The sequence below is a fragment of the Nylanderia fulva genome, unplaced genomic scaffold (genome assembly GCF_048542155.1).
Source record: "Nylanderia fulva isolate GAGA-0341 unplaced genomic scaffold, ASM4854215v1 Scaffold346, whole genome shotgun sequence".
Taxonomy (NCBI): domain Eukaryota; kingdom Metazoa; phylum Arthropoda; class Insecta; order Hymenoptera; family Formicidae; genus Nylanderia; species Nylanderia fulva.
In genome coordinates, this window is record NW_028190418.1 from 98,379 (window position 1) to 109,665 (window position 11,287).

The 11,287-nt window shown below is 44.1% G+C and overlaps 2 protein-coding genes across 2 annotated transcripts; both read right to left on the reverse strand.

Annotated features, from left to right (window-relative positions):
• Positions 1 to 271: 271 nt before the first annotated feature.
• Positions 272 to 3,397, reverse strand: LOC114928788 (uncharacterized). Its single transcript, XM_085485160.1, is given in 3 exon segments — positions 272 to 3,023; positions 3,025 to 3,067; positions 3,181 to 3,397. Coding segments are annotated over 3 exon segments (3,012 nt in total).
• A 284-nt stretch (positions 3,398 to 3,681) lies between these two features.
• On the reverse strand, positions 3,682 to 5,436 carry LOC146722232 (uncharacterized). The gene has a single exon (XM_085485161.1). The coding sequence runs from the start codon at positions 5,434 to 5,436 to the stop codon at positions 3,682 to 3,684; it is 1,755 nt and encodes a 584-aa protein (XP_085341287.1).
• Between the last annotated feature and the right edge of the window lie 5,851 nt (positions 5,437 to 11,287).

Consider the following 11,287-nt stretch of genomic DNA (forward strand, 5'->3'; position numbering starts at 1 on the left):
CGTAACATTACATGTTACAGAAATTACACTGATTAGTAAAAATAATTGTGAAGAAGTTAATCGGAATACAATTAGAAAATATGGTTGCAAAGTGAATGTAATAGCTATCAGGACATATTAGGCCCCTTGCAAGCACTGCGCGGTAAGGCTCGCGGGCCGCAGGTAAGCGCTTGCAGAGCAACGTGAAGTCAAAGGGCAACTTGACTGGCATCGCCTGCTCATGTTGGTATTGAATGTCGAGGTAAGTATTGTTGCGGCCCGGTCGTCTCGGCTATTCATCAGCTGGTTGGTCCTTAGGTTCCGTGTCCGCCCTCGGCAGGAGGATGACCTTGACCACCGGTCTGGCCAACGTCGTCGTGGCTGTCCGCAAGCTGACCACGCGCACCTGTCCATCAGCACCAGGATGAACCTCGGTGATTCGAGCCAACGGCCACCTGCTCGGCGGAAAGTTCTCTCCGCGGATAAGACACAGGTCGCCAACGGTCGGGTTGATGTTTCTCCTCCACCATTTCACACGCGAGGTGAGTGACTGCAGGTACTCCTTGGACCACCGTGACCAGAAGTCATCCCTCATTCGTTGTAGCAGCTGCCACCGCGTGAGCCTGTTGAGAGGCTCCGATGTCAGCGACGGCTCAGGCAGCGATGTCAAAGCGGCTCCAATCAAGAAATGGCCTGGCGTCAAGGCCGAAACGTCCTCCGGGTCATCCGATATGGCCTGCAAAGGACGCGAGTTGAGGCATGCCTCAATCTGTGCAAGAACAGTGCTTAGCTCCTCGAAGGTGAGTGTTGATTCTCCGATAACTCTCCTGAGGTGGTGTTTGATTGACTTTACGGCTGCTTCCCACAGGCCGCCAAAGTGGGGTGCAGCAGGAGGGTTGAACCGCCACTCCACCCCTTCGGAGGCAAGGATGTCGGCGATGCGCGGGCTTTCGCGCACAGCCTCCTGGAACATCGCTCGAAGCTGGGCATCAGCACCGACAAAATTGGTCCCTCGATCGCTGTACAGCGTGCGACACATTCCGCGGCGTGAGACAAAGCGCCGGAAAGCCGCTAGGAAGGCATCCGTGGCATAACTGGACACCAGCTCGATGTGCACAGCCCTTGTTGCAAAGCACACAAAGATGGCCAAAAAGGCCTTGTGCGCCTTGTGTCCTCGACCAGCTGCTGTCCGGACCTGGACCGGGCCCGCATAGTCGACTCCCGTTTGGCTGAAGGGACGCGATGCTGTTACCCGCGGCGGTGGTAGTTGTCCCATCATAGGATTCGGGGACGCCGCCCGCCATCGCAAGCAAGTGACGCAGCGATGAATGTGGCGTCGAACCTCCAGGCGTCCACCCGGAATCCAGTATCCTTGTCTGATCATCCCCAGAGTCAGCTGCACTCCGCCGTGCATGGCTCGGCGGTGGCACTCCCGAATCACCAGGACGGCGAAGTGCGACCTCCTGGGGAGGATGATCGGGTGCCTTTCATCCGGGTTCAAAACAGCGTGTTTGAGCCGACCACCGACTCTGATGACGCCACTCCTGTCCACAAATGGATCCAGCCTAGCGAGGACGCTTCTTCGCGGGACTGCCACGCCCCTTGACAGCGCTCGCCGCTCTTCCGCGAATTCCCAGGACTGCACATGACGGATCCAGCGAAGCCGGGCCGCCTCGAGTTCCTGAGGCGACAGCGCGGACATCGGGGTGTATGGAACGCGCCGCTCGCCGAGCCAACGGCAGCACCACGCAGTTACCCTCAGCAGCCGCTGCAGCACTGAGAATCGTCGCAGCATCGGACATTCCTCGGCTGATTGGACCGCTGCAAGATGCACCTGACGCCTCTCCTCCTGCGGGTCACCCATCGGCATCGGCGCGCTCGCAGGAAGCGTGGCGTCTCCAGACAGCCAGGGTGGCCCGCTCCACCACAGCCCGTGATCCGGCAGGTCGCTGGGAGACAAGCCTCGTGACGCGCAGTCTGCTGGATTCTCTGCTCCGGACACATGATGCCATTGGGCGTTGGGGAGCCTTTGCTGGATGTCGGCGACCCTGTTGGCCACATAAGTTTTCCAGCGCGACGGGTGACTCTGAATCCACGCCAACGTCACTGTAGAGTCCGACCAGAGGTGAAGAGGAGCGGACGCGACGTCCATGACCTTGACGACGTGCGCTGTCAGCTTGGCAAGAAGCGCCGCCGCGCACAACTCGAGCCTTGGCAGCGAGACCAACTGCACAGGGGCCACCTTGGTTTTCGCCTGCAACAAGAAAACACGGCGCTCGCCCCCCTCTCCTCTGGTGCGGAGGTACACCACTGCAGCGTATGCTCGCTCGGAGGCGTCTGCGAAGCCGTGCACCTCCAGGTCACTGTTTGATCCGTTGCACTGTGTCCAGCGAGGCACGTGGACGCTCTCCAGAGCGGGGAGCTCGTCGCGAAAAGTTCTCCAAGTCCGCTCTTCCGTCGGGAGGACAGGCTGATCCCAGTCCAGATGCTGCAGCCACATCGTCTGAATGAGAATTTTCGCCTTGATGATCACCGGCGACAGCCAGCCCATGGGATCGAATAAGCGAGCCACTTGCGAAAGTACCACTCGCTTCGTCACTCGCTGGCTGCTCAGTTGCTGTACCCTGAAGGCAAAACAATCCTGGCGAGGATGCCAGCGGAGGCCGAGCGCGGAGTGTCCCTTGTCGCTCTCCCACTCACGCAGATCTCGCACTTGACGTCTTTCCTCGGGGATGTCCTTGAGTATGGCGTTTGCATTGGCTGACCATTTGCTAAGAGGAAATCCGCCCGCCGTGCAGAGGCCGATCAGCTCATCTCGGAGACCCTGCGCCTCGTCCAGGGTGTCGGTTCCCGTCAGGATGTCGTCCACGTATGCGTCCTGCCGCAGCGCTGCCGCAGCGCGAGGAAATCGCTCTCCTTTATCCGTCGCCAGCTGCCGGATTGTGCGTATCGCGAGGAATGGCGCGCAGGTCAGGCCGTAGGTGACCGTCTGCAGTTGATATTCCTGCAGCTCAGCGTCAGCCGTCGGCCGCCATATTATCCTCTGCAGATCTCGATCGTCGGGATGCACCAAGATCTGGCGGTACATCTTCTCGATGTCAGCGGCCAGAACGAATTGATGCCTCCTCCATCTCAGGAGCACATCACTCAGCGCTGGAAGCAGATTGGGACCCGCGAAGAGGTGAGCATTAAGCGAGTCACCGGAAGTGAGGCGCGATGACCCGTTGAACACTACTCTGATTCTTTTCTCTGGTGCAGCTTCCTTGAGTACGCCGTGATGCGGGAGATAGCATGTGCGCGCGCGCTCGACCTCCGACGGCGGGGAGACTGCTAGCATGTGGCCGAGCGTCTCATACTCTCGCATGAAGGTGCAGTAGAGCCGCTGCAAGTCCGGGTCTTTCGCAAACCGGTGTTCCATGCAGCGAACCAGCCATGCGGCCGTGCGCTGCGTCTCGCCGAAGTCTGGCAGCGTCGTGGTAGTCGGGAGGCGCACGACGTACCGTCCCTCAGGCGTGCGGCTGAGCGATGAGACATAGAATGTCTCGCAGCGTTGCTCGTCCTCCGTGAGCGGCGTGGAACTGGTCGGTGGTTCTTCCTGGCTCCAGAATTGACGCACCAGTCCCACGAGGTTCTCGTCTACTTGCAGTGATGGGATGATGCCTCCCCGGACCTTGCTGCGCCGTCGACTTCGCCCAGGAGAATCTACCCGAATGCCGTGCGCTGAGCCATTGGAGCGCCGGGTCTACCTTTGCGTACTTCTCCTTCCATTATTGCGGAATACTCCTTCACCCCCAGCAGCAGCTCCACTGGGTCGCTCGCTCCATAGTCTGGGTCGGCGAGACACAGGTCCTGGACGTGGGGCCAACTCTGAGTCGTGGCCGGCACGCAGGTGTTGCTCGCAGTAATGCGGGGGAGGATCAATGCGGAAATTCGCATTGCAAAGTCGGAGTTGCGCGACTTCAGCTCAAGGGGAGTGCCCCGCAGCCTGCCGCTTCGCCGCCCGATGACACCGGAGATGGACATAGAAGTGGCGCGACGAGGGAGATGCAGTCGCTGCACCAGCGCCTCGTGGACGAGCGACACCTCAGATCCCGGGTCGATGAGCGCACGGACTGCATGTAGCTCGCCATGTCTGTCCTTGACGTGTATGCGTGCGGTGGCCAGGAGGCCAGCGGCACTATCTTCTTCGTGGTGGTAACTCACGTGTAGCGATGTCGCGATAGCTCCACTGGCTGCCGACGTTGTTGAACAGGTTTCGTGAAGCGTGGAGTGATGCCTCGCGCTGCAGGCCATGCAGTTCTTCGCAGATCGGCACTCGGCTACAGGATGCTTGCCAAGGCAGTTCAGGCAGAGGCTGTTTTTCTCCACGCACTCCTTCCTCTGCGCCGGCAGCTTCTTGCGGAACTCACTGCACAGGAGGATGAAGTGATCCTTTTGACATAGTGGGCACCGACCTCCTTTCTGCTGCTTCTGCGCCAGGTTGGCGCGCGCCGACCTTGAAGACGCGCTCGCCGACTTGGAGGCAGAAACGGATGCGGACTCCTGCTTCGCAGGATGCAACGCTTCTAAAGCTCGCAGGCGGCTCTCGAGGAACGCTCTCAGCTCATCATACGAAGGCGGATCTCGTGAATCGCAGATTGTGTCCTCCCACTCGCGTCTGGATCGAGGATCTAGCATCTCGATCACTGTGTGGACGAAGTGGTCGTTGTCGCATGCTGCCTTGCGACCGATGCTTTCCAACGTGCCAGCCGTCTGCAGTATGCAGTTGACCAGCTTCTTCAAGTCGGCGACGGACTCATTCTTCATTTTAGGCGTTGCGGAGAACGACGAGAGGCACGAGCGCACAAGGACTCGCTTGTTTTCGAACCGATCCTCGAGGATTGCCCATGCTCGTCGGAAATTGCCTTCCGTTGTCGGCAAATTGCGAATTCGATCTTCGGCTTCACCTTGCACTCTTGTTTTCAGGTAGTGCAATTTCTCCACATCTGCCAGCGAAGGATGGCGATCCAGCATCGACAGGAACAGGTCCCTGAACGCTGGCCAATCCTCAATGCGACCGGAGAAATGTGGAAGCTCGATGTTGGGCAGCTTCCGCTGCGACGAGGGCTCCGAGGCTGCTATCATCTTTCGCTCCGCTCCACTTTCCGGCTTGGAGCGGAGGGAATGCAGCAGATCCAGCAGAGTTGAGCGCTGGTCCATCACCCTGTCTTCGACCGTGACAATCCAGCTCGACTTGAAGTAGTCGTGGTCAGCGAGCACTTTCTTATGTTTGGAGCGCAGCTCTTCGTGATTGAGCTGGAACTTATTCCAGTTTGCCTCCAGAGTCTGGAGTCGCGACTCCACACTGCCGATTGAGATTTTTGACGCTCCTAACTTTTTCAGGTTTTCTTCGGCGCGGGCTATGCGACCGTACAGCTCGGACTGAGCGTCAAAGACACTTTCGGCGTCGAGGCTCATTGCGCGAGTTAAGTGAACGTCACGCACTCCGCACCAGGATTACCGTCACCGCGACACTCGTGTTCACTCACCACTGGCTCGGATGTGCACCATCCGGCTCGAAGGACCAAAATGTTTAGAGTGAGGAAGAACGAACACAAAAATATTATAAAGAATAAAGAAATGTTCAAAATATACTGTTCACAAAGAAGTGTTTAATGAAATAAAACAAAGCACAAAAAGAATATATATATATATGTAAAGTAATTAGACACAAAAAAAAATAGAAAGTAATTGATGCAGTAAAGATTCTTATTAACTGCACGTTGCAGCGGTGCGATATTGGCGCGAACACTAAGTGCAATTTTGGCGCGAACTCGAAGCTATATTTTTCGGCACGACTCGAAGCTGCGGCGTACTTAGAGGCACTGAGCCAGAGACTTCAAGAGCCTGGTGTGTTTTTAGGTTTCGGCGGACCTTGGGAGAAAAAAAAAAACAGTAAAAAAAAAGAAAAAAAACACGTCAGTTCTCTCGGGGAAAATAATGGTCTCTCTCGATTTCGCTCGGCAATGTTGCTAGGCGGCAACGATGCCCTTGGTCGAAGACAAGAGGCGCGTTTTGTTACGATTCGCATATTTATTTTCCGCCGCTGTTTGGCTCTCGCCAGATTTGCAGAGTTTCGACCATCTCGCAAAAACACAAACAGCGCGCGAACTGCGTGATCATTTCCGCAACATAGATCTGTTTGTGATTCTGCAATTTCCCTCATAAAATTAATAAAACTTGGGCGATGTAATTGTGGCTAAATTCACAAAAAATTTAAAATATGTAGAAAAACATTACAAATACGTGAAAATTGTTTGTGTAATATTTATGTTATAAAACATTTTAATAAATACTAAGAAACAAAATATAAAATTGCATTTTTCTTTATAAATTTATATATCTTATATTTATATTATGATAATAAAGAATATAACATAATTTTAAATGCAATTAAATATATATTATTTAAGAGTTTTTTAACAAGGCTCTGTATATAAATATAAATTTAAAGGTATAAGACAGGCAGTAAGAGCCAACTCGCGGATGACAGTGCGTTATCCTAACGATAACTAAATTTTTCGTTAGGATTAAGTATCTGTGCACAAGGCACCAAATTTACTTGGTCACGGCCAAGATTTAAAATATGAAATAATCTCATATTTGAGATTTAATTTCAATAACCCTTTCACTCCCCTACGGAAATAAGTAAATGCAAGAGAAAAATATAGATCCGAAAGTCGCTGAATCGGGAACCCAAAACCTTTTGCTTGCCGGCGACTGCTCTTCCAACTGAGCTATTCAGATCCTTTCGATTCTATACTTTTCTCTGCTATATGTAATAATGTTGATAAACAAACGCGTTTAAGCCCGCGTGTATAAACTAAGAGTTTTTTAACAAGGCTCTGTAATATAAGCGGGCTTAAACGCGTTTGTTTATCAACATTACGTATATACGTATCAACACACGGACATAAGCGCGGCGCGTGAGTGTGTGTGTGTGTCTGTACTATTGTATTATAAAATTAATATTTAATTATAATCCAAATATATAAAGAATTAATTATCTTATAACTTTACACATTAACTTCATCAACATATTCACAAATTTATTTATAATAAATATTTTGATACGTACAATATAAAATCATTACCTGATTAAAGCAGCGATTATTTCGTCGCACCGAAAATTGTCGAAAACATCGATGATATGAACACGCGGCCAAGAACAACACGTGTGAAACGCATGGCATTTATTCTAAATACAAGCCGCACAATTACGCACCCCTGTCGCGCAGCCTGCGGTCTAATCAGTTTTGTGGTCGTGAGAAGACTAACATCTCAGCAACTAACTTCGGTAAGTCATAGACATATAAAATTCTGTAAACTATCGTTCTAACCATCATCATCGTCTTTAATGAAATGTAGAATCAGTTAATTAGTAGTCAGCAATTAAGTTCGTTTATTATTAATAATTTATTCGCGAAGAACGACTAGCATTAAGCGACGGAAACATTGTCATTTTTATGAACTTTTCGGGATCTTTTCGTGAATTTTTGAGATATTCGCATCTTATTTATTGGTTCCGTGATTTTTTTTTTTTTTTTTTTTTGTTTTTTTTGTTTGCTTCGTGATTTGCAGCCCATTCTTCATATTCGCTTGTTTCTTGCTTTCCGTTCCACAAACTGCAGGCCTTACAGAATTTAGATTTCACTGCAATGTCGACGACTTTTCCCGTGCACCACCCTATTAGTGATACGACCCCTCTTTCTCCAGGTCCCGTCACCAGAAACTGTTATCCCATCTATCTGTCTTCTTTCCAATGACATCTCCTTTTCTTTTGCAGCTGCTCGTTTCATTGAAATTTCACATACAGTATTAGTGGCAACACGAATGTTTGAAATTATTTTGTCATAAAAAGATTGATACACTGGTACCGGCAAACACATAAATGCACAAAATTTTTTAATTCCATTGATTCCTATACCAAGTAATCTCATTGTAAATACCATTCGGCGATTTATTTCGTAAGCGTGATTGTTTATAAGAGGGCTAGAGTCAATATATTTTGGCACGCATTTTTCACAAATAATACCGATTTTGAAACCAAGACCGCGACATCTGGATTCTTCAAATTTGATGTTCGAGCCACACGTTTTGCAAACAATTAATTGCGAAATGGTTGTAAAAACGGAAACAAAATTAATGAAACGATACCCAAAAGTATTGTCCACGTGTATCTCGTAATCGTCCGCACTCGTTCTCGTTTTAAGTTTTTTCGCCGACGTGCTCACACTTTCACTTTCGCCTTCTAAAGAATACCTATTTAAAGGCTTCCTTCTACTTATTAAACTTTTACGTGCACGTGAAGTACTTGCTCTACTCCCTTTCTGATCTATATGTAGTATTTGTTTCTCCATTATTACAACAATTTGAAAAGCCGAAGTCGGTGGTGTAACGGAAACTGTTCGCAGTAAACACACGATTCTGGCATAAAATAAAGTATTATATGATAGGAATATACTGTTTTCTGTTGAAATGGTCACAAGAGACATCTACAATATTATACTAAATTCTCAACTACTCGATAGTTGAAGTAGAAAGGCAGAACTCAGAGAGCGCTCCCAGGTTCTCTCCGCGCGCTATGGCGCCGCGTACAAACATGGCTATTTCGTACATGAAAAAGTTCCAGACCGACTCTAGATGAATAAAATTATATTCTATACATTCCAAAGTATCATTTAAGCAAAAAAAAAAAAAATTTTGAATTTTTTTGACCCTCAAAGGTGTTATAACCCCTTAATTTGGATGTGTAATAGACCCAAAACAAAAATACTTTTTCTAATTGTATAGGCGCCACGGGCAAGCCAAAAATCTGCGCTATTACAGACGAAAACGCTATAATAGCGAATAATTTTAGTTTGGATACGTAATAGGCCGAACAAAATTAATTTTTGTAATTGGATGCAGGCGTCTAGGGCAAGCCAAAATTCAGCGCTATTAGCAGCCGATGTTCTAATTCAGCGCTTATGGCAGCTTTTATACAGCGCCTATTTTATACAGAGCAGCCGATTAATTTTTTTTTATTTTTCCGGATCTGTAAAATAAAAAAGTTTCTTTTGTATAGTACTTGTAATTCACGTAATCACATTGACACGTCAAAATAGTATTTATTTATTATTATTGTAAATAAATCATCAATGCAGTAGACCTAAAATTTCTTAAAATTAAAAATCATAATCGAAAATTTGAAGTAAATCTAATTTTTTTTATAAATAGAAACATTTTATTTTTTTTTTAATATATCGATTCTTCACAATATTTGATTCAATAATCTTACCTCAAGATTTTTATGCACAAAATGATGAATACCAATCGAAGTTAAATGCCTATCTTTGTTTTCCCTTTAAACTAAACAACTTTTGTCTGAAATTTTCCTATATACTTTCGAGATATTTAATAAGTACAAAATATACTTATGAAATAGGTATTTCTGTACAAACAAGATTTATAAATACAGGATTTACTTACAGATTAAACAAGAATTTTTAAGAGGCATTGATGATTTATTGATAATAAAACTTCCTACGACATTTAAATAAACTTGTTAAATATGCAAGACGAAAAAATGTTTCAAACAAACACCATAGGATGTGAAGAAAGGCAGATGATGCTGATATTCATTCGACCTTGCAGAGATCTTGAAAATTCCTGTTAACGTTAACCCACTAAACATGAAATATACATGCAATGTTTCAAATTGTTTCATTTAGATTTCAAATGATACATTTTCGTATTTGTTTTTGATATAAATCATAAATGTTACAATTGAAATATTTCATCATAGTATATATTAAAAATATTTCAAATGAAATATCTCAATTGATATATATTTAAAACATTCCAAAGTTATCGTTTTAGGTATATTTACAAAATAATATGAAAATAAATATTTCAAATGAAATATCTCAATTGGTGTGTATATGCAATATTCCGAAAGTAACGTTTTAAGTATATTTACAAAATAATAGTAAAATAAATATTTGAAATTAAATATTTCAATTAATATGTATTTGAAATATTCCGAAGTTATGTTTTGTGCATATGTACAAAATAATAATAAAATAAATATTTCAAATTAAATATCTCAATTGATATATATTTGAAATATTTGAAAAATTTTATGTACACGATTAGATAATCGCTTACATAATTTGGAAAATGGCAATCACGTATTACATTCAAATTGTGTTTAATTATTATAAATAAATTATTAGAGAGAAATATTGGAAAATATTGAATAACATAATTAGAATACGTTGTATATAAATATTTATATAAATGGTCTTGTTTTAAAATTGTATTATTATTTAAATGCTTAGAATGTATATATTTTGTTATTATGTATTTATTTATATATTTATATTTTTTTTATATTGAAAAGATTCATTTTTCTTTTTCCTTTTTTTAAATTAATAAATTTTATTAAATATTTGTTTGCCAATTAAACAAAAATGTAATCGTACACCAGCAATTACTTTTCAAAATATTATTTTTCTTGTGTGTGAATAGTTTTATATAATATCTGGATTGCAAATATATATTGTTAATAATAATTGTTTTGTTGCATATCTATTATGCATATAATTTGGAAATAATATAATTTAATAATTAAAGATTGCAAACAGAATAATATATTCACATATTTATATTTATTATATTATATCTGCACATATTCATATTGATGAGATAATTGTTTATTATATAAAATCATGTGCGTGATAATTAAATATTTTCTATGCAATCAAATTAATAAGGAATATAGTGATTTAACATGATTATATTCTAAATCTGTTGGTGAAAACGTTACGTGTAACAAATATATACAATTTAAGTTATTAAAATTTTATTTTTGTAAAATATCATTTACTTTGTAGAATACTTGAAAATATTACAATTCTATTTCTTAATAATAAATTAATTAAATTTAATAAAGGAAATAAAACATTTTATCGTGTTCTGATATTGGACTTATTAACCATAGCGTGTAATTAAATATTATAGGTCTACGCTTATTGTGATAAAGCTCTTTGATTGTTAATTGACTGAAATATAACCTAAGAGCTTTGGACATTCACATTCCACAGTAATCAAAGAGTTAGGATTATCAATTTTCTTGAAGGTAACGTATTGATAGTTTGTTCATTACTTGTCATAATGCAAATACAATTTGACTTTATCACTTTATAATTATTAAAAATCGTTTTAGAGTGAATCTTATGTAACAAGCTTTTTTTGGTTTTCTTCGGAATTTTTTATAAAGAACTCA